This window comes from Accipiter gentilis, chromosome 17, assembly GCF_929443795.1.
Source record: "Accipiter gentilis chromosome 17, bAccGen1.1, whole genome shotgun sequence".
NCBI classification, from domain to species: Eukaryota; Metazoa; Chordata; class Aves; order Accipitriformes; family Accipitridae; genus Astur; species Astur gentilis.
The window spans coordinates 2,917,432-2,940,994 of NC_064896.1; the positions used below are offsets into that span (position 1 = coordinate 2,917,432).

At 43.9% G+C, this 23,563-nt stretch overlaps 1 protein-coding gene across 5 annotated transcripts; it reads right to left on the reverse strand.

Moving 5' to 3' along the window:
* Positions 1 to 302: 302 nt before the first annotated feature.
* On the reverse strand, positions 303 to 23,483 carry KPNA6 (karyopherin subunit alpha 6). Of its 5 annotated transcripts, none has more exons than XM_049820083.1 (14): positions 23,365 to 23,483; positions 11,002 to 11,228; positions 10,254 to 10,349; positions 9,860 to 9,959; positions 9,460 to 9,554; positions 8,234 to 8,365; positions 7,916 to 8,004; positions 6,794 to 6,893; positions 5,635 to 5,798; positions 4,707 to 4,785; positions 4,487 to 4,612; positions 3,763 to 3,890; positions 3,072 to 3,250; positions 303 to 2,057 (listed from the first exon to the last, which is right to left on the reverse strand). In XM_049820083.1, the coding sequence occupies exons 1-14, from the start codon at positions 23,366 to 23,368 to the stop codon at positions 1,873 to 1,875; spliced, it is 1,704 nt and encodes a 567-aa protein (XP_049676040.1). In that variant the 5' UTR covers positions 23,369 to 23,483; the 3' UTR covers positions 303 to 1,872. The 5 variants fall into 5 exon arrangements, with proteins under 5 accessions (XP_049676040.1, XP_049676037.1, XP_049676038.1 ...); XM_049820080.1 differs by lacking the exon at positions 23,365 to 23,483 and adding an exon at positions 14,866 to 15,736; XM_049820081.1 differs by lacking the exon at positions 23,365 to 23,483 and adding an exon at positions 14,866 to 15,602 and having other exon boundaries at positions 11,095 to 11,228.
* Positions 23,484 to 23,563: the final 80 nt, after the last annotated feature.

A 23,563-nucleotide genomic window follows, 5' to 3' on the forward strand; every position in this document is an offset into this window, starting at 1 on the left:
GCCGCCGCCGCGGACTACAACTCCCATGGTGCCCCGCGCCCACTGCCGGCTACCGGCCTGCCCCGCGCGCGGGGCTCCCTCTTCCCGCCGAGGGAAGCCTCGCCTGAGGCAGCGGGAACCCTCCCGCCTCCCCTCGAGGGACGGGGAGTCACGGCAGAGCCTCCCGCCTCCACCCGTGAGGGGAAGCTGCCCCGGCCGCCCCCCCCCCCCCCTCCTTCACCCACCCCCGGTGGAAAAGGCCGGCCCCGCGAAGAGACTTCTGAGAGACTTCTTCCACAACCACACCTCAAGTCAACTGCACAGATGTAGTTTATTCGTTTCACAATAAAGGACTCATCAAACCAGAGCTCCGGCCGGCGTGCGAGCAGCACCCCGACTCGCTTCTCACCCCCCCCCCCCCGGACGGCCTCCGCAGGCAGCAGCCAGGGGCTCGCCCGCAGCAACAGCCGGCTCTCCCCCACACTCCACAAGTGTTTTTGTTCTCCACAGCCTAGCGCATTTGCTTTTGTTTAATGAAATCTTGGCTAAGTAACTCAAATCGGGTAGAGGAGTTTAAGACAGCTCTATGTTCGCTTATACAGTACGTGAGTAAACAGAGGAAAAGAAGCAGGACCACCCGTGAGTGAGTTGGGGCCGTTGTTTCCAGGTGTGCCTGCCTCACAGTGCTCTATTTACATAAATTACAGAAATTTTATATATATTTTTTTCTCTGAAGCCCAATTAGACAAATATCTACCTATATATAATATAAAAAATACAGAGATTTGACTTTTTTTTTTTAAGTAAAATGTACACAATCCAACTGTGAGCAGGAGGAAAACCTGAAAACTCAGGCCTGTTGCTACTGAAGTTAACACCGCACACAACACTGCTGTCAAGTGTAGCTACGTCCTCTTCCTCCAACCCATTAAATGATCCACCCCAACCCAAGTCAGAAAAAAACCCCCAGAACTCAAAACATGTTCTCATGGAAAAAAAAAAACCCACAAATTTTCAAGTAAAGATGAAGATGGGTTTTCACCATTTCAACAGTTCCGTGACTTCAGTCAGTAGCAATGCAAACAAAGCCTGTGCAACAGCAGCTGTGCTTCCTGTTTCAAAAACCACCCAAGCATCCCGCCCTCTTCATAGTTACCATCTTTGGGGTCTTGTTGCCTTTTTTTTTTTTTCTCCTTGTAAATACCACTAGCAGTTCTTCAAAAAAACAACAACAACAAAAAAAATCTAGACAAAGGGAAGAAGCCTTCCCCCCAGAAAAATCTTCCCAGGAGTGGGAGAACTTCCCATTTCTCTGTCCATTTACAGTATGTTTCAGGGGAAACTTGGCCCAGGTTCAACAGGACTGTCCACTGAAGGAGGGTCGCAGAAAGGCCAGGGCTAAACTTTGCTCTTGGCAAATTAGAGTCTTTAATAAAGAGTAACATGTGCAAAAAAATTAAATAGATCAACCCAGGTTTCCAGAATTATTTTTGTCAGAATGCTTACTTTCTATTTGTGTTCTTACCCAACCCAATGCTGAAATCTCAATTAAGTACCCGAGGTAAGAAGTGACATTTGGGAGAGATCACCACAAAGAAAAAAAAAAACCAACCAAAAACCAAGAGGTGCAATCTGTTACCTCAGTGTCCTTCCTCCACCCAGATGCCTGCTTTAAAGACATGTATGTATGCAGCAGCAAAAAGAAAAAAGTGTAAGAACATCCCCTTCTCTCCGTGAGGACAAAGCACTGTTTCTAGTTGTTTGGAGGAAGAATTGTTTCCTAACAGGTGGAGTGGGTGTTTAGCCTTCCATTTGCAAGGAGGGGATGGGACGATCAGCTGCTCCCAGTTGCTTTCCGGCAAGTTTGTGGTGGTTTTTTTTCCCCCGGGCACATTATAGCTGGAAACCTTCCATGGGGGCTTCAGGTTGCTGGAAGATGAATTGCTGCTGGTTCTCATCTACCTGGGGAGCTAGAGTGGAGTCATCCTCTACTCCAAAGTAGTGCTCAATCAGGTCAAAGGCCTTCTGGTAGATCTCTTGGTTCTCATGGCTCTGTAGGAACTCTATCTTATCCAAACCTTGGAGGAAAAAAAAAAGTGGAATGTGATGAAACAAGTAGATCCTAATACTTACACTGTCCCACATCCATCCTCTGCCCTTGCCCCTATTCGCTGCAAGACCTCTGTCTGTTAGATTTGCATTTTGTGAGCAGCACTGACATCTACAGCTAACTATTGCAGAGCTGCTTGTGGATTTCATCTGTATTGGGCAGCATTAATGTCCTTTCAATAGTAGGTTTAGCTGACACAGCTAAAGCAGATGTGCTCCCAGCTCTCTGCTGGAGACTAAACCAGATTTCAGTGAAATTAAAATAACTGGCTGTGAACAGTTGGGTAGTTGCAGGGAGCAGGGAGGGGAAGGAAGCAGGACCCATCCCAGTAGCCTCCAGCAGAAGGACAGCAACAGCTTTAGCTGCCCTAATTAAATCCACTGCTGAACAGAAAGCATCCAAGTACAACATACTCTCAAGAATTTCAAGAATTATTCTTACTGGGAAAATCAGGACACACAATGTAACACTCAGCAAGAGGGCAAATCAGACACTGGCAGTATACAGGGAGTTTCAGACCAAAATAGGAACTGTTCCTCAAAGCATTAAGAGCAGGACAAAAAAACCCCCACCAAATTAAGTCACTCCAGGGAAAAGCAAAGTCCTTCTGGATTTCCACTATACATCTACAGTGTACCACTGGGTACAGTTAGAGCAATCAGACCCAGAAGCATCACTTTTTGCTTAGATCAGCTTATTTCTGATTAACACTTCCAACTGGTGAGAGCCACAATTATCAGCTTGGCCTCCAGGTCTAGGAAGCTTGGATCAGAAGTATGATAGTTTTTACTTCCAAGTATTTTGTCCTATGCCCCATCACAAGAGTCTAAAAAGACAGACTACTGGAACAAATATTGGCTAGTTTGGAATATACTAAACCCCCTAGCACAGCAGAAGAGCAACCAACAAAACCAGCAGACGCCTTTCAACACACCCTGTGGTGTTAAAGTCAATAGCACCGAGGCCACCAGCCACAACCTACCATAAGCCTCCTCAATCAGGCTACAGTACGGGTTGATGCCTGTCCCACTCTGGTTGGCTTCCTGCTCTCCAAGCCTCAGTATGTTCTCCAGGCCGTTCAATGCCACCTGAACAATCTTGGAGTCCATGACAGTCAGCAGGTCGCAAAGAGGCTTGATACAACCCAAGTTTACCAAGTATCTGAAGAGAGAGCACCAACAACATACACTTGCTGCTCAGGATCTAGCAAGCATCACCTATGCTCAGTGAGAAAGAGCAAGGGAAATGAGTCAAACTAAAATACAAAAGTTACCTTAAAATACATATTTACTGTTCTGCAAGGTTAATTTTTATCCACTTATTTGTATACACACACCCTCTTTTAATAAACCTTCTAACTCCCTTTGAAATCCAGGTGCTACTCAAATTAAGCCCACACTGGAATTTAATTATCATCAAGTTTGGACATTTAGCCTAGCCTAAGCCATCTAAAGGGGGAGGGGGGAAAGTAGCTTGGACTAGCTTATCCTTATTCAGAAGGAAGCTACAACTTGCAGCGCAGTATAAGATCCAGCTATAGCTTTGCCTGTGTCTCAGGTACTCCCCCAGATACTCTCCAAATTACTTCCTTGCTACTTGTCTTGCAGTTCCCACAAAGACAAAGCTACCATACATTCAGACAGATTTCCCCTAAGAGGGGCCACAGGGAGTACCTGATTTGTTCAGGAGTTCCTCCTGATGTTGCATTTGTGATAGCCCATGCTGCCTCTTTCCTTGTGCGGAATTCTGCTTTCTGCAAGATTTCTATCAGTACCGGGAAAATGTTTGCATCGATGACTGCCTGGGGAGAGAGAGTAGTAAGAAGAGTTTCAATTGGCAACACAGTTTCTAAAAGGCTATTAAGCACCTGAAAGAAACCTCTATCTCCATTTTCCAATGCAAAAGAACTTTCCAAGCTGTACCCTTCAGCGATTCCTCCATTTTATTCCTCAGCCAAATCCTATTAACACGAGATATCCAATTCCATAACTAGCACAGCAGACAATCCCTATTATTGCATCAATACTGTAGGAATGCTTTCATCACTTATCTGCTTTTGTATGTAGGTCATTAAAAGGATAATTAAAACTCAACAAGCTCCAGCTTTTCAAAGGGGTATCTCTAACTGAGCATAGAGAAATAGGGGCTGTATATCCTCCTGTTCCAACGATCCAACCTGTGGGACTCATTTTAGGCTAGTCTTTGTGGGTACAATTAGCAGGCTTTTTTTAGCTCTTGTTTGGCAGATGGCTGGGAGCAGCAAATTTGCAAATTACTGCAGAATAAGAGATGTGAACAAATACAGCCTCCAAGTGTCAGATAAGATAAAAAGTTGCAAACCCTTAATGCCAAGCTTGGAATCTAGGATCATTACAGATGGGCTGGAGAAGACCGTACCTGTATTTGTGCTCTGTTTCCAGCTGTGATGTTAGATATAGTCCAGCAGGCTTCTTTCCTGATTGACTCCTTGGGACTACTTAATAAGTGAAGAAGACAAGGCAGGGCTGAACAGTTCAGAATCACCTTTTGAGAAAGAAAGCAGAAGTGAGATCACCAGTATCAGGTAACAGAACTCATGGGCACTGCATTTCCCTATAAGAGAGTCATTTCCCCTCACCTGGGTCTGGATGTCATCCCCTGTCACGATGTTGCCAACTGCTCGCAAAGCTGGGGAGGCCACTTTGTAGTCATTGTGCCTGCAGGAAAAATGGTACACGGACAAAACCCAAATCTATCAGATCACATGCACCTGGATATTCACGAGATTCTCTCCCCAGTATCTCATCTGCATTATTTACTTTGAATTCCATCCCCTAGCATGTAGAAGCATAGAGGAAGTTGACCATATTGCCACTGGACAAGCAGACTGAAAACAAAGTTGCAATACAGAGTTTTCATCCTTTACATCCTAACTCCATCATCTTCAGCTTAATTACAGACCTCACCTTTTACATATCCTTCCTGAACAAAGATGTTAACACAATGAGAACACCCAGAATTTTTCAGGAGAATTTTGGAAGCAAGTATCTCACAGTTCTACCAATTCTGAAGGTGTTAGAGGCCCATTCAAACTGCAAATAGCAAACGTTTTTGTCCAAGTTTCCACATAGATATCAGAGAAACAAAGCCAAGCTGAGTTTTTCTAGACAGTATTCTTGCCATCTTTGACTGGCCTACTAACTAGGCTTCCACAAGCATATTTGGAGTTTGAGAGCACAAGATGCTCTGCAGTCCCCTCTCCTTTCACAGATTAGAAGTGTCAGTCCAACCTCTCTTTAATAAGTTCTTCCTTGTGTACAATCTTAACTAGCATTCCAGCACTAGAAAATGCTCAGCTTCCTCAAAGAAAAGCCAGTAAACTGCAGCTCTCAACCTGCTTCAGACCCTCCTACATAACAGCTCCAAAGTCAGCTAAGGTACCCATTACCTGGATCCTCTGCACACGAGAGGTGTGAAGAGTGCTCTGATGGGTTTTAATATGAACTCATGCTCAGTCACATGCCTCCCAGTCTTACTGGGCTGAAGCAGCAAGACAAGTTACTTACATTAACAGCTCCACCAGTCGCCGACACACTCCCGAGTCAATGACTGCTTGAATTTTCTCATTGGGGCCATCTGATAAGTAGGAAAGAGCCCAGCACGCATCTGCCAGCAAGTCAGAGTCACTGTTGAATAACAATCGGGACAACACTGGCAGGCAGGGAGATACCTACAACAGCCACCACCCCAGAAGGTTAGTCATGTTCTGTCAAGGACCACCATATTTGCAAGCAAACACCATGTGGCTATGCTGACTGACAAGATAACAAGTCTTGAACGTCCACAGTTTCCTTCCCCAAAGTCAGCAGCTTCCTTGCTGGTTCACATACCTCATAATCACAGTGTCTAAAGTTACCTCAACAGCTTTATTGCTAAACTAAAATTACATCCCTTCCTCTTGGACCAAGTCTAGACTCCTGAGACAAGTACTGCTGTGCATGCTACCGTTTGGAAGCTCCTCACATGTCTTATGTAAGAGCACTGCTCCATTTCTTACTCTTAATAACCCTAAATAGCTCAATATTCAGAGCAGCAACAATCAACAGTTACACCTCTGAGTACTTCAATCATTTATAAGTAGTTTTATATTTAAACTCAATTCAGATTTCATCCCTCACCACAGATTTCCCAGCTTTGACACACACGAGCTTTCATTTAAAACAAGTGAGAACACATTGATCTTAAAACATTTTTGTTCTGGAAGGCCAGCAGAACCTTTTATTAGTACCACTAGCACACCAGGAAAGGAAAAGAGGAAAGCTACTACAGCTCCCATGTGGCTACAGGAGTCCTGTTTTGTAGCATTTGGAGGTCTCAGAGTCAAGATTTTAGTCACAAATTGAGTGAAGTCTCAAAATTCCAGAGTTTATAACAAAAGGGTTTAGAGAAGGCCACAGCGTATACTACTTTGCAGGGAAGCCTGGGCTTGCCCCTCGAGGGGTCCAGCTGATGGGCTGCCAACAGAGCCAGGCAGAAACGTTGGCAGAAAATTAAACAGGCACTCAAACATTTTCTGAACAGTAAGATCAACCTCAGCAGGAAGAACCTCACCCTGTTCCCTCCCAGAATGACTTACAGAAGTCCAACAGCCAAAAATAATTTAGACAAACATCTTAACTGGGTGTTTCCCCTTCACCTCTCTGCCAACAAGGCATTTATTCTCACCTTATCAAATTCAGGTGGTGGACTCTTTCCTCTGCACAAGTTTGACAAGGCCCAGACAGCATTTCGTGTCATTGTCAACCTGGTGGACTTTGTAAGGAGCCTAAAGAGACAATAAACGTGAATTATAATCCTTGATGTGGAAGCCAGCAAGGCAGTCAGAAGAAGGAAAATTAGTATGATTTTAAGGAATTCAAATCACTATTCCACTTGCTGTAGCTCAAGCCATGCTGCTTGTCACTTGAGCCTCTCAATAAGCAGAAGTGACATGCAACTACTTCTTAGGATAAATAGCTATTATTCCTAACAACATCAACTGACATGAGTCAGGAAGGCAAGTTCCACATTAGACAAGTTGCAGAAAGAATGGCAAGTTAGTCAAATGCAGTTCCAAGTTCAAATTCAGCCCAGGCAGACACTCACACCCTTATCTGAGGTCAGATGGTCCTCACTAGAGACCAACTGACACAAACTGCTGTCTCTCAACTCTAATGAGGACAGTGAGTTCTGTGCACTGAGGACTTCAGTCAGCAATCACTGCTGACAGGTGACTGACAGAAGTAGCAGTATAACAAGCCAAGTCACTTGTGACAAAGCATCAGTTTGCCAAGGACAGGATAAAGTAAGGATTAATTCTTTCCAGAGCAGTGAACAGTACTTGAGAGCACACTCCTGACAGGCAGATCTTCTGACTACAGTGGGTATGCACCACACAAGAGCTGCAGAGGCAAGGTGGTGTGCAAGGACCTGCTCCCTTTCCTCAGTTCTAGAGGAGCCCACTCAGAAAAGCACCTGAAATCCATAGCATAAGCACACAGAGCAGGCATCTGGAGGGACACAGTGAAACAGCAAGCCCTGTGACTTCAGAAAGACAAGCATGCTGCAACAGCACCCGCTTCAGATTCAGAGCAGGGTAAAGGTTTGTGAGAAGGCATGTTATCTACCAAGTCCCACTATTTATCAGATACTTCTCTGAACTGCCAGTTTATCTGATACCAATGATTTGATTCCCAGTGAACATTACAACACATTGCTAGGGAATGTATTCGTCCAGCTCAAATATTGCTCTGCTGTAGTACAATGGGACTTCAAGAACTGTATTGGCAAGTATTCATGGCTACTCACATTAATAAGGGAGGAAGAATAGCGCAGTTAAGGACATAATCTCTACACACAGAGCTGTCTCCAGCAATGTTCCCCAATGCCCAGACAGCCTGAAAGGAAAGAGCAACAGTTTTAGCATTCACGCAGTTTCTGAACAGAGGAAGAAAAGGGTAGTGTGCTAAGAAAGCATTTTCCCTGTAATTCCAGGCAAACGATACTTCAATTTGTGGTCTAAAGCCAGTTGTTAGACACCGGTCACTCATTTTAAATGCTGCACTTTAATCATGTGCAATCCACTGTGGTTCTCTCCCTAACCCCAAAGTAAGAAGTGAACCTTACCTGTTCTTGAACATCCTCAAAGTCAGAGTTTAACAGCTCTATAAATATAGGAACTGCCCCAGCCTCAATTACTATTTTTGTTTGTTGGGAAGTTCCTGATGCAATATTTGTCAGTGCCCACGCTGCTTCAAACTGAAACAAGCAAATAAACAACAGAAGTATGAATAAAATAATCCTGATTTAGCAAAATATTTGCCATTAAATTTTGGCTATAATTCTTTCAACTTCTACTAAAAAGGCTGTGAGAGAAAGAAAGCATACCACAACAGAACACCTCAATACTCAAAGGATTTTATTTTCTTGAGCAATAAAAAAGCCGTATCTGCTAAATGCCTTCTCAGAGGCTATAGTTTCTCAAAGGATTAGCAAGTGAAGGCATCACTGTCAGTCACACCACATTATTTCACCTATGCAACAATTTTCAGCAAGAAAAGTGAAGACACACAGTTCATAAATACATGTGGAGTAGAAAGTTTTCTGTACCTAGTGCAGACTAGCCAGTTCTAGGCCACCCCCTCATCTGGCTAACACCACAAAGATGCCTTGAGTTCAAGTGGAGCTGAGCAGCAAGTTCCCTGCTTTTGCCACTCATTCTTTTGGTTTAAAACCAGATTTACATTCAGTTCTTCTTGAAAGTAAGCCCCTATGATACATGGCCTTGGACCAGAGGGCAGGAAGAAAGATGAAGGCAGTAATCATCAACTCTGATCCAATTCCATGTATGGAAGTATCTTTAACCCCTACAAAGTAACTATAGTTATTACCAAGCTGGATGGAATCTCAAGAAGCCATCTAGTCCATCCCTCTGCCCCACAGCAGGATCAGCACTACCTAACCCATTTCTAACAGACTCTTAGCCTGTACTTAAAAGCCTCCAACAAGGGAGATTTTTTCTCACACAACTTCTTCCTATAGATTTATTCTGTGGCCCCACCAGCTCCCAGCAGAAATATCAGACACAGGAAGGCCAATTCTCTTCCACTGCAGCTGAATGATGTTATTTTTGCCAGCATTCTTCCAAGAATTTAATTTAAAGCAATTTATAGTTTCCTTTTTTTGCCTAAGCATTACAGGCTACCTTTGTCTTCTCCTATACGTCACATGACATGCATCTTTTGGGTTCAAGACATCATTTTTCCCTGATAGCACCTGTGGGTTCACATTGCTAAGCTGTGAAAGTTAAACACCTATATGCCATGAAGAATTCATACCACAATCTCCTTTACCTGTAGCGTGCAATTTTCACTTCTTTTCAGGAATTCAACAAATCTGTCCACCACTCCCTGAGTGTTTATAACTTCATCTATTGGAGGATTCGGCTCTGAAATAGCAAGGCAGTGTCAAAACAGTATATAGGTCTAACAGAGGGGAATAACAAGCATGAACTATTACTGAATTGAATGATCTCAAGCTGTACTGAACTCAGCAGGACAACTCTCCAGAAGCACTTTCTGTACAATTCATAGAACTGTAAATCATTAGCAATATATTAGATTATTAAGTTTCTAGATTATAACTTACTTGCCCCAAGCTCAAAGCTGCTAGGCTTCTGTACAGCCATACACATGCACAAATGCTTGCAAAAGAAAGTCTATGTCAGATCCTATGGCAGCGATGAATTTTTACCTTTGGAGAGTAACTTTCTGAATTTCTGAGTGGTTGCTAGCTGTAGATCAGGGTCATCTGAGAAAAGCATCTCTACCATCTCTCTTGTGATCACTCCCTCCTGAAATGATGCAAAGGAGACAGAACAATGATTCCATTTCACACCAAGATTATTTAAGGCATCACAGTCATGACAGCCTACCACAATTTTGTGCTTAGCTAGTAATCCAAAGATTGACAATTTGAGATTACAGCACACTATTTACTTCCCGGCAGACTCTTCCAGTTCACTGTTGTAACATTTGCAACATTCTCAAAAGTGAGAAAACAAAAGCATTGAGGTTTGTCAGTTCTATGCAGTCCACAGCATTAAATCTATCTGGAGGCATGACTGCAACAAGGAAAGGCACCTTACCCCACACGTTGTGGAACTAACATAGGAATCCACAAGGAGACTATCAAACATGGAGGCATCTTCATTGATCAACTCCACGTTTCTTCTTTTAAAGAGCTGGTGGTGAACAAAACACAGGAGTCATTATTAGAAAGCAATGATGAACAGTCTTCATAACTAGACATTCTTGTTCCTCAAACAAGATATCGTCAGCTAGACTGAACGCAACCTGAATAAAAAAGTAGTCATTAATAACAGCTCTGCACTCTGAAGACTAGTTTGGCATACAAACCCCAATAATAAAACATGCTAAGTCTTGCCCTCAGATATGTAAATGCCCAAGTCACTGAGACACTGGTACAGGCAAGTGCAGAATTTGACCTAACAAGTTAGAGAAAATGGGGAGAAGGCAGCTTGTAGATGATGCACTAATAGACCAAACGTTTAGTCTGAGCCTCATACATCACCTGGGAATCACCTCTTTCATAGACCTCCAAGCCAAAAAAAAACCAGCTCAGAATTAAGAAATATGTGCAGCCCATACTTTCACTTGCTCTTCCTGCTTCTTGAGGAAATAACCCCATTCACTAATTAATAAAAAACCCCAAACTTTAAAAGCAAGGATCTGTGAACAAAAACCTCCAGTACCCCAAGAACAAAGTGCTTAGAGAGCTCTTGATGTGAGCTACACTCTGTACTAGGTTCAAAGAAAAAGAGAAAAGCAAGATCTCAGTTAGAACAGGGAAAAATAAGAGGACTGCCAACAAACCTTAATGCACAGATCCTTGAAGATTCCAGTTTGGCAGCAGCACAATCCTGGTTGTGTTAAGGCTGTACACAAGCTAGTCAAGATGACAGTTACCTGTTGCTCTCGTTTCTGTTTGCGCAGTTGAATTCCTTCCTCTTCTCTTCTCCGACGCATTTCCTCAGGATTTAGGGCTTTGTTCTTGTAACTCTTCATTCGATAGTTATCCTTCGCAGGACTCGCCATGGTTTCTGTGAAGAGAAAAAAATACCTGCCTCAGATTTCTTGTCACTCTCTGCTCCTTCACCCACACATCCTTTCTGACAAGAAGTCTGTGCCCATGAAGAGTCATGGAATAGACAGATTAAACAGACTTCTTTGCAAGAGCTGGTCTCAAAAACTAAAGTAGAAGCTTCAAGTTAGAATGTGATCCTAACCTTAGTTCATGTGATATGCTGTCATGATAAGAGTGTTATGAAGTTTCTAGGAAGCATAAGAATAGATTTATGGTTCTGAAAGGAACCTGGATCCAGCTTCACAATATTGAGCACATTAGCCATATGAAAGGCTTCTACTCAAACAGCTTCACTGTCCTCAGGAGGTGCATAACTCAGTTCTACTTTGGTTTTCAGCAGAAATTATTTCCCTCGTATCATCATGGTATAAACCACACCTTGACATTTTTTTCCCCAGATTGAGAGGTTCACTGCATATGCATGACAAAAATCCAACAGAACTCACAGCAAACCAAGGCCTTGGTTTTATAACAATAAAAAAACCTTCCAAAAGCAGAGTTGTATGTAATACATAGGCCACGTTTGTCCCACCAGGTTACTGCAAACATTCAGTACCTGACCTACTTATTTTGTTGCTTCATATCTGACTAATGCTGTACTTCAAACTTGATTACTTGTGCATTTGCCTCCTAGTCAGGGAAGTGACACTCCACTATTTGGCACAGTTAAAGGCAACCAGGGCCAAGCAGTAACCTGAGTACAAAAGGATATCAATTCCTCAGCTGCATCCAGCTGTAATCCACTGCTTTGACCACACTGACTCCTTTTTGCATCTTTCCAAACACTCCCTTTCTCCCATTTATTATACAGATTATTTGCTTAACATCTGTGCCTTCCTCAGGACAGGAAGGAAGCAATCATGATACACAAGAGAGTGCCAATTAATCCATAGACCAACTTACTCTTCTCCAGAAGTCTGCTGGACACCAATGCTTTTGTTTTCTTCCAACTGCTAAGGGCAGGTAGAACAAGTGTCCTGTGAAAGTTTGCAGCCCTATCTCCTTACCCCTCTTCTTTCAAGCTTTAAGCACTCCTCAGCCATACTGCTTACAGAAAGTTTCGGTGCAACTTATCAACTGCCTCCAGCCATTCTGGAGACCTTCCAAGGTCAGCTGGAGAAGTTTCAGACCTTACCGCCCTCCAACTAGAAAAGTCCACAGCCAAGAAAAGATGTATACAACGTACAAATATCCAACATTTCATTGCTATGGAGAGAGGAAACAACTGGGGGAAAAAATGTATTTTAACAGGAGACGAAACAAAGTAACTTTCAGTTCTATGATTTCCCCAAAACAGCTAAAGATACCAAGCACTGAAAAAGTCAGGCTCTATTTCTCAGCATCTGCTTTCTAAGAGGGCATTCTCTTTCCTAGCCAAAGCATCAAGAAGACATTCTTCTAAAAAGCAATAAAGAAAAAAACCACCAAACCCCAAGTCCTCTGGTTGTTTACACTGTAACAGAGATGCACATCCCTGACAAACACCCCGATCCCATGCTGTCCAGAGCTGTGAAACAGTTTTGAAGCTCAGCAACCAACAGCTATGTGCAGAGACAACACCAGGCTTGAAGAGGTGCAGCATGATGGGTTGCAATTTTATTGGCACCTCTGAAACTAAAAAAAAAACTACTGACCACAACTCTTCATCCGTAAAAGCAGTATTCCAGTACCAGGTTAGAAAGCCTTTTTCAGCAACTTGCTCAGGGCACAGTAAGTGGCCAGAATTTATAAGAAAAAGGTACTATGTCATGCTGAGCACCACTAAGAAAAAGGCATATAGCCTCAAAACTGACTGTAGGATTAAAGCAATCAAGTTACAGTAGGCCTTGCAAGATCTTGAGCCTTACAGAAGTTTACCTTTAGTCCCTTTTCCAAGTACCACATTTTATAAGGTCTGTCCTCAATAAAACCAAGGCAAGAAACCTACCTACAACACTAAATGTGGCAGTTGGACTATACCTTACTGACAGCCTCACTGTGAAGCCTGTACTAAACCATTAAATTTTTCTCTAAGTTTATTTCTCACAAGTCAGAGGTTCAGAGGAATAGCTGGCCTGTTTCTAAAGGTATATGACAGCACACTCCTCATTCTAAAAGACCATTTACATGGCAAAGAAAATCAGAGATTGAAGATCACGGGTACTATGCAACTGTTCTCACTTGTCCATCCCTCTTCCCAACAGCACTGTATGCCAAGAATGGAGGGAAGAATTTTATTATTTTTAACTGAAAAGCAGCCAATTCAGAAGATAGAAGACTTGAAAAAAATCTACAGGCTTTAGGGGTTTATATCTGATCTTACAGTAGCAAGGTGTGTCAGCTACATATAGCTTTTAATTCAGAAAATTTATTTAACCACCCGTTATGTCAGTGTATTCATATTACCACCCCAACGCTAATGGCTAATAAAGCCACACAAAAGAGCAAGAGTTGCTAGCTTAATTCTGAAGATTACAACAGAATCCCTAGCAAAGACAAATTTGTTACCTCCCTTTGGAAAGCGAAGTCTCCAATTAAAAGGTAGTTTTTAAGAAAAGGAGGAGGAAAAAGTGATTAAGTGGCTTAACACCACACACAGGATTACCAGCCAGTCAGACATATAAATAGCCAAGTGACACATGACAGTTCAGCTGCCTCCAAACTTGCACAACCCCACTCAGCTGGGCATGCCCTGGACCCTGCTCTGGGTGTCTGGAAAACAGCCAGAGACTCTCAGCCATGCTGCGAGGTCTCTGCACACTTTAGAGCACCAAGAACGCTGTTATGCTGCAAGGAAACCCCAAAGATACAACTAGCCCTTGAAGAGTGATTTTTTGCATCAGCTGTGTAACAGCACATCACAGTGCAACAGGTAGCACTTAATTTTCTATTTTCTCACACGTGTTTATCTCTTCAGATGCTTTCCATTGACATAATCTGTGTCAATACTTTAATGACATTAGAATGCTAATTTGCTATATTACACCCCATTTCCATGGCAATGGATGAATGTCACAAATGCAGGATTATGACTTCACAGTGAGCTCAGCAGATGCTGTAGGCACCACAGACTGCAGCAAGCCCAAACACATGAAACAAAACAGACAGTGGGATGCCAGGCACATACAAATTCTTCACTTGCACTATCTCAGTACAAAACATCTAGCTCACCCAGTGTATCTGCAAGTCAGGCTTCCTTGCTAACTATTAACTCAAATTCTATCAGTGTGAATACTTGCTGCTCAACAGATGAGTGATACATAGAAGATACTGAAGCCACAGATTTTCACTTTGCATCTTAACATTGTTGCTCTGAGAAGTTTCACTTTTACAGAAAAGCCCTCAACTGCAAAGTGGCAATGAAAACTTCACTAGAGCAAGTTTCTTTAACTGCTCTAAAGTTTTAGCTGCTGCATTTAGGCAGCCACCTTACCCTCTACAAAATGCTGTCCTACTAGAACAGTACCTTGCACTGCACCTCTCCTAGGAAAGGTTTTTCTTCTCTAAGAACCAGTTAAACCCTGCCTTAAATGAAGATAGTATCAGCTCACACCCTAGAATTACAAAATTGTTCTGATGTTGTTCCAGCCAGAACTCCAGGCCTCCAAGCTTACCTGCAGCACTCCAAGGAAGCTGGGCAATAAGGCTTTTTCCTCCTATACCACAGCAGCTCACCCCGAGCAATTTGTGCAGCCTGCAGCGGCTCCAGGTACCCCTTTTTCCTGAGACCACACCAAACAGACTGCGCACTAGATAAACTGTTCTGGCAGTGCCTGCTGCCTGTTCACCACTTATCTCTCCCCAAGAAACCACCCCCCACAACCTTCCTCCTGGCACGACAGGTACAGGTACCCATTCACGTGAAGGGGAAAGGCTGCAGGCATCCAAGCACAGGTGCCTGGGGCACAGTGCTGTGAGCCCATCTAACAACTTGCTGAAGAAAGAGGACAGGCTTACTGCACATCTGCCAAATATCTCAGTAAGTGGTAATGCAAGAGGGGTGCGCAGGCATTTGGATAGGACAGCCAGACACCACAATCCCAGCATCATCCCTTCACAACAGGCATAAAACCGTATTTTCACCCCCAGAGCTAAGCTCAACCCTGTCTGGCCAGGTACAGAAGCATGTCTGCGTGGGAGCAGGACTGTTTGGCAAGGGACAGCGCTTGCCCTGTTCTACTAGAATCAGCACAGCATATCTTGTTAGAAAAGAAAGGAAAACAGCAAGAATTAGGACAGAATTAGAATCGGGCACCTCCTCCACCAGTGGAAACAGTAACATAGCTTTTCCAAAAACAGCAAAAGCCAGTTCAGCTACTTATGTTTCAGGCCCTTGCTTATACTGCATTCCTACCACCCTAGCCTCCTGCTGCAAGAGACAGCCTCATTTTCTAGGAACCTGGTTTCCTCCAAGTTCAGCATCCCTTGGATTACCCTGGAAAAGTACATTCTCTACCTTTTCCTTTTTCACTGGTCAATTAGAACTGACTATTGGAAGTCCCTTTGAAGTACCTGTGTTTCCCCAGCAGCATATTGCCATTCCTGACCACTGGTTACAGAGCGGCTCAGGGTGCATCACCCTCACCTCAACCTCTTCAGTCCAATTCACCTTCCCTAGGGCAGAATTAAAAAATGCAAAGGTAAAAGCTTATATTGCATTAAAAAACTGAGTCTGCAGAGCTTTCAACCCATCTCTTCCCAAGATCTCTGCAGACCAAACAGTTCCACAAATCTACAAGAGTTTTAACACTATTTCCAAATATGAATAACACTTGAGGATCTGCCATTTACACCAAAACCTCCCAATGTTCATTCAAGAAAACAGTAGACTTAGACTTGCAAGATTGACTCCATTTAAAATAGTGTTCTGACCAAGCTTGGAGAAATATCACTTCTGTTCTAGGAATCCCCCTGACCTCACACAGTTCCTAAGTCAGTGCCTTTTGTAGCCAAGTACCTTCCTGCATTAGTGAACTTTATCCACAGTGGCTCCACGGAAGAAAGTGACGGTATTTGCATTTCAATAGCTCTCCTATTGAGCATCCAAACTCTGCACCTCCAATCAGATCTGCCATTAGCCCCAAGATGCCAAATCAGACATTAAATTCAGTGCTAACATGACACACTAAATAGATCTAAGGATTATCAGCCTGCATATATAAAGATTTATTTCTATATCCTGAACACATAACAGCAGGTAACCCTGGCTCTGCAGGACAGATTTTGAAATCCATTTGTAAATGTTTGATGACTTGCTTTAATAAAACACAGCTATGTAAAGCTTTGCTCAGGCACCTCAGAGACCAGGCAGATGTAAGGCTCACTAAAAAGCAAACCACTTGCTAGTCCTGGCTCAGAGGGACTCCTCTGTCCTGAGAAAAAGCGCAGCAATTGGAAAACTTGGCAGAAAGGCCAAAAGGGATCATGTACTAAGTGTCAGCAGCATTAGCTTTTATTTCTTAGCTACATGAGTGGCTATGCAGGGTGACATGCTCAAGGGAACTCCGTTAAGTTTAGCGAGAGCTGAAGCCACTACCTGATGAGCTACAAACAAGCACTGAGATTGAAACAGCAACACGAGTTTAGATGAATCTCCATCATCCTGAGCCAGAAAGAGACAAGGCCAACATCAGACAAGTAACTCTGCTCACTATTAATCAGGCACGAATAAGTTGCTGCAATGATCTGCATTTCATTTCAGAGCATGAAGCAATTAGCTGCCTTTCCAGGTCCATATAAAACATACATGTAAGCCCGATACTGATACACCTTTCAGGATTGCGAAGCATCAATGAGTTACAACACATTTTTATAACTCCTTTTAGAAGACTGTTTGCCTACGTCCTCAAAACTCACACTACTAGAAGTCCGCATGAAACCGATCAGCTTCTCCATTATTCTTCTTCAGTATCCCCAGAGCAAAAAATTGCCTAAGTGGAACTTTAAAGCCACTATGAGATCATGCCTCCTAGCATATAGCACATCTTTGGCATAAACATTAAGAAGTCCCCATGCCAACAAGTTCTGAATGCTAACACCTTTGGAATCAAATTATTGATAAAAACTGGTCCACTAAAACCAAAGCAAGGTTTTATTAACCTAGTAATTCATACTGGGAATGACTTCAGGTGTTCTGCAAGCTGAGAATCCTCTTACAAGAGCTACAGGAGCAGTCAACCTTAAGGATGAAGTTTAACTGAACAATACCTTTTCAATTCCTTGTGCTAAGGAAACCCCCTCAGGAGAAGAAAGAAATTTGGCTCCTGCGGTAGGTTTTGTTGGCAATGGTTGTCTTCACTGAGGAAAAAAATCCTCCAGTTGTCATGTAAACCAAATAATTCCTAGTACAGGTTGCCACATTTGTCGTTATATAATGAAGGATGAGAAGGTATTTACCACTTAAAAGAAAGGAAAAAACAGTGTGAAAGTTTGACTTTGAAGGCTCAGCAGAGCACTCAAATCCTGTAAGCATCTGTGTAAAAGCCAACATAAACTACAGCAGTTCAGCCAGAAAACTGTAATTCCAGGGTCACTACTGCCATGCCAAGATTATAACGGCTTCTTAATGTTACTGGATTAGAAACCCAACCTTGCTTCTTTCCAGATGACGCTATACTCATTTCTCTGCATTACAAAAACCATTTGCTTCAAACATTTTTTCAGCTGCTGATTAAAGCCTCCCAGCTGAGTCACTGCAGGGACTCACATGTCTAAATCAGGACTTGTGCTGCTGAGTCAGACCGAAGTGACAGAGCAGAGAAACAGTTATGCTGACAGATCTGACAAGGCCTTTTTTTTTTTTTTAAGCCAAAACACCCTTTCACAAAGGTAATCTTCATAAGATATCTATTACAGTTCTGTTGCTGGGCATAAGACACATACCTAAGGCAAAGCCTGGACAGCCAGGAAGGCTGACAGCTGCTTGTTTGGAGTGGAGAAGGGTAGTAAAATTATGCAAGTGTAAACGAATACACTTGATGAACTCTATCAGCCCTGATCTGCCAATTAGTGCCCACTGGGTACATTTCAAAGCTTCCCAGCTCTGAGCAAGCACTGGACTAGATGACCTCCAAAGGCCCCCTCCTACCTAAGTTTTCCCTGTGATAGTATTATCTTGGTCAGTTACAATTAAAACCCCTCTAAATTTGAGAAGTAGTACCAAAACACACCCAGTGAACTACTAAGTTTCATTTGACAAGCCTTACTGACCATATTCTTTGGGTTTCTCCCACCCAGCAGAAAGTTTCTCCATTTTACATACTTACCTGAAAACCCAGAGGAACTTCCCATCTCCTCCTGCCTCCCCGTTTGCATAGGCTCTGAGCTAAAGACATATTCCTACAGCATCACACTCCTGCACTGCTGCTGCAAGAAAAACTACCAGCAGCACAGGAATGGTTACTGCTCTTTGCTGCCCTTGGTCTCCTCATATTTTCCAAGACAGACTGAGTTGCAGGGAAATAGAGATAAACCACATCAAATTCACGTAAGTCACTATCCCCCTCCGGGGTGCCAAGTTGGTTCAGGCACCGAAGAGGAAACACAAGACTCTTCTGCAACAGTCACCAGGACAGTAAGCTTGGTAGGTGTCTTTCTCTGCAGGATCCATGTTCAACAAAATACCTGTGCTTTCAACACTATGCCCTCCAGGAACAGAAGACAGTTGAAGTAAACTGATTTAGTAGTAGTAGACATCAGACCAGTTTGGATCACACAAAGAAAATGAACCTTACCTTGAGAAGAACAAGCTAGCATTGCCAAAAGAGAGGTTTAAGACTCTAGTCATGTCCCCTGACAACATTAAAAACTACATGCAATATTCAAGCTATCTCCAGTTACAGTTACTGAGGCATTTCTTTAAAAAAAAGTCAAAGCATTTGTGATATTTTTGGACCTGGGGAGGAGGGGCCTGTAAGAATATGCCAATCATCTTCTAAGGCTGCACACACAAGTCCATAGTGGGCAGTGGACATTAGGCTGACTACACATTATTGCTTCATGATCCCACATCTCTCCAGAAGGCTTAATAGTTGACATTTGTAACTCTCACACTCTTATTTCTGCCATCAGCTACTCAATACAGCTCACAAGAACACACCCTGGAAACTTGATTCAGCATTTAGGTACGGCACGTCAGTTTTGAACATAGTTTCTTGTTGCTATCACCTACTTACAACTGAAAAGAAATATCTCTGCCTGCTTCTACGTTAATCCTTCCATTGACTCTCACTTTGTCAAACTGTCACCAAAGCTGCTGCTTTAAGAGAACAAAAAAAAACATTCAATGCAATAGACAACAACAATGTTAGGCATTTCTGAAGTGTTGCAAAATCTAAAGTCTCTCTCTTCACCTATCTAAGTTTATCAGCATTAATCACTGGTTTCCTTGTAAATGTAAAGAGTGACACTTTACAATTAGCAGTTCTTACATGAATTTCGTTCCTTCTCTCTCCCGTTTGTGAAGGAGTTCCTTCACTTTGAGAACAGAAATTCTTCTGAAACTCATATATGTAATGCATTTTACAGCACTCTATAGATGTGTCTTCAGTCAATGCTTAAGAGCTTAAGCACTCGCTTTACAACACAGCATAAAGGTTCTTCCTGACAGAAGCTACAGATATGGACCTATTAACATCTCTAGTGGATTCTCTTCTAGAAAAAGTGTGTCCAGGACAACTTTATGATTTCAGTTGAAACCACAGAAAGAGAAACCTAAATAATCTGTACTACTTAAATATAAATTAAATGAAACTGGTTATAATAAACACATAAAAATAGTTGAATAGTTGACTTGTATACACTGTACAAAAAAACAGCTCTGAACTGCTACCAGCAATTAGCCAAGAACAGATTCTTATACTGAACGTGTCACTTTGGTAGTTTTGCAGTGAATTAAAAAAAACCCCAAACTTCATTTGCTCAGAAGACAACAGAGGGAAAAGGAATCTAAAGAGTCATGCTTACAGGAGAAGAACAACTACATAAGAAGTCCTGTCAAATAAGCAGCAACTCAAGGCTTTTCCTCTACAGCCCTGGAATTACCCCAGCTGCTGTTAAACCCCAGAAAAGCAGCCAGAGTTCTGTCGTCCTGTCACTTGTGCAGGTCTGTTTCGCATGTTTGCTCTCCTGCTTTTATGCTCTCACACAGGTCACTTGAGTGTTTACTACAAATAAGCACACACAGAGCCAGTTCTTTTTCAGAGCTGCCTTAAACCCAGCCTGCCACCCTCCCCTGGCTGGGTGCTGCGCACACAGTACACACTGTGCTAGTAAAACGCTTATCCATGCAGCTATTTGGCTGTCTGGTGCAGCAGCCACCATTGGCTCGTTCCCTTCTGTTTTAGCTACCAAGAGCCAGTGATGTGATATCACTACTGGAATGTGCAACAGCTTCACTGATGGTGCTGGCTGTGGAGGGGGAAGGGAAAAGCAAAAATTCTCTTTGGGGAAAATCAACAGTCCTACAGCATACTTGTTCTTCACTAGGGTCAGTCTAAGATTTAGATTCCTTTTAGGCTGTCCGTGCCCTGACATAAAAAGAACCCACCTATTCCTCAGTCCAGTTCTCAATACACATTAATTTCAGCTCTACTTCCTCCTGATCTTTTAACTCAAAAAAATCCGAGGTTTGGGGACTTTAAATCCTCTTCAATTTGATTTACATATTCTGAGACATTCAGATTTCCTTAAGAGTGGACCGATCAAGTACAACAGTCTGTCACCTGAGGTCAGGAAGTCCTTTGTAACAGTTCTTAAAACAGAGATTAACTCTTTGACTAAATCAACTCAAACTCGACCGACGAGTTATAGGAGGTTTAAAAACAACCAGAAATAGTCAGAGACAATTACAGAGGACTATAGAATTCCAACAAGCTCATCCTTCCCAACATGTGCTTTGCTCCAGAAACAAACAGTACTGTCTGATTTGCTAAGCAAATTTGAGTTTATCTGGACCTCACAAGCACAATAGCTTAAAGCTGAAAGGCTGAAGGAATTAGTACTTTCACTATTAACACTATTTTAATGATCACACTCCCCTTTACAAAGTTCATGTTTGCTCTCCTGAACACAAGCAAACAAAGCAAAATAGCCAAATAACTAGTTAAATTCATCAGGCACAGAAGTTTTGCTAAGAATAGAGCATAACATACTGCTCCGCAGGCTAAATAGCACTATAAAAGCATTTAGACATGTCATTTGCACAGAAAACGATGAACAAACTGATGAGCATTTCTAACAACACAGGCAAGACCAATATCACAACTGCTTACAAACACCTTCAACCTGCACCATACAAGAAGGGGTAGCAACATTATGCTGCTGCTGCTTAGTCCTGTTAACGTAAAACAAAGAAAAAACTGTCTTAGTTTATTTAAAAACTTAAGAAAAAGTTACATTAGGATAATTCAAATTAAGGAAGTATTAAATTCTTGCTGTCAGAAAAATGCCCCACTCCAAGAAGAAACGGTGAGGCACTGGTGGGAAAGGATGGGAAGCTCCTTGGCATGACCATCCTCAGCTCCAGATAACAGAGGCAGTTTTCAGACATTCACCAACAGGCCCGAGGACATTTTTCTACTCAAAGTTGCCAGTCAAGATTTTACATCTCAAGCTATAAATTAAGTTTGAAAAGCTGTTCTGGACTGGGAGGTGCTGCAGCCATTGCACACGCAGACTTGTGGCCACTGACTTTTCCTGGAACATCCCAGGAGGGGTTTGAAGACGGCAGGAGAGTTTCTGACAAGATCATTTTGGTCAAGCAGCATCCCACCCCAAGGGGCATTTTTAAGAGTTCTGAAACAAGTCTGGTTAAAAGACAATATCGCAGGTGAAAACTGATAAGACCTTAATCCTTACTTCCCAGAGGATCCTTACTCTGCTTTATAGAGAACGTGCCTGCTACAGGCTTGGCTTTTCCATTCACCTCATCCATTCAAACCCTGTCGTACTACATGAAGCCTCAAGAAAAAAACATCTCTCCTCCCCGAGCAGGGAGCTTCAACGTCAGGCTACATCAAAAGTGACAAAAAAAGTCTGCTCTTAGTAAAGAACCTCTTGAAGGGGAATACTCAGGTATGGTTTATTTGTAGCTCACAGAAAGAGCTATGTGCTACCTCTCTGAACCTTTAAGTATATGTAGTGGTACTGCTTATAAAGATGCAAACAAACTCCTCCACCACACTCCTCTCCTGCACAGTGTCAGGAGACATATTCACTTACATTGTCCACCGCGACCTGCTGCACAGGGACAGCCTCGGTAACTTTATGCTGACACCACTGCTGAAGTTTTATTTTATGAAAGCTACAATAGCCAAGGCCCTACTGGGTTATTGGAACAGTAAACAGTTTAGTAGGATGTCCCTTGAGGTCGGTCCTAAACGTTTACAAACTTCAGAATTTAAATGAGCCAACGATCAGAGGTCTGACAGCACGCCACAGACACTTTGACGAAGCTTCAATCGCAGCAGCTCCTTTCCACCACCACTGCCTCTCAAGGCTTTTACCTTGCACGAACAGCCCCCAATACCCAAGAACCAGACTGCTACAGCATTAAATACCCCCCCCGCTCCCCTCACTCTGCCCCGGAGCAGCCCAGAGACCGAGCTGCCCATCACCGAGTCTCCACTAGCGCTGCTTACACCAGGCAACAACCTCCCCGCCCAGCAAAACCCCTGCTCCAGCCGCCTGCCTACTCGGCGGGGCAGAGCCCGACCCCGACCCCTACCCCGAGAAAACCACACGCCAAGACCACCACCCCCCCACCAACTCCGCCGCTGGGTGTCCCCCCCGAGCCCCGGCTCCGCCGTCAGGCCGCAGACAGCGGGCTCCGAGGGCCCTGCCCGGGGAAGGCCCCGTCGTGCCGGGGCCGGCAGCAGGATGACTCAGCGGCGGCGGCCGGGCCCGCAGCCCCCCGCCCCGCCAGGCCAGGCCGCCCCGCCGCCGCTGAGGGGAGGCTCCCGGAGCCCCGGTGAGGGGCGCGGGCGGTGCCAAGACGGGCTGTCCCCCCCTGCCCGGCCGGCGGGACGGCTCCTCCTCCCCTCTCCGCGTACCTCTCCCTCCCTCCCCGCCCGCTGCCGGGACGCCCGGGCCAAAGGGACCGCGCCCGCCCTCACCCATCGCGGCTCCTCAGGCGGCGGCTCCCGAGCTGCGGCGGCCACAATATGGCGGGCCGGGGGAGAGGGAGGGCGAGGGGAACGGACGGCGGCCGGAGCGGGACAAACCTCCTCCGCGCGGCGGGCGCCCCGCCCCTTAAGGAGGCAGGGGCGGGGCCGCTCTCTCCCGCCGGGCCCGCGGCGCTCGGGCGCCCCCAGC

Bases quoted from the DNA above. Each gene is read 5' to 3' on its own strand.
- KPNA6 (XM_049820080.1), bottom strand. From the start codon at position 15,301: ATGATGCTGGGATTGTGGTGTCTGGCTGTCCTATCCAAATGCCTGCGC. The intron at 9,555-9,859 runs GTAAAAATTCAT...TTGCTATTTCAG, and splicing joins CAGAAAGTTACTCTCCAAAG to AGCCGAATCCTCCAATAGAT. The intron at 8,005-8,233 runs GTAAGGTTCACT...CTTTCCTTTCAG, and splicing joins TTGAGGATGTTCAAGAACAG to GCTGTCTGGGCATTGGGGAA.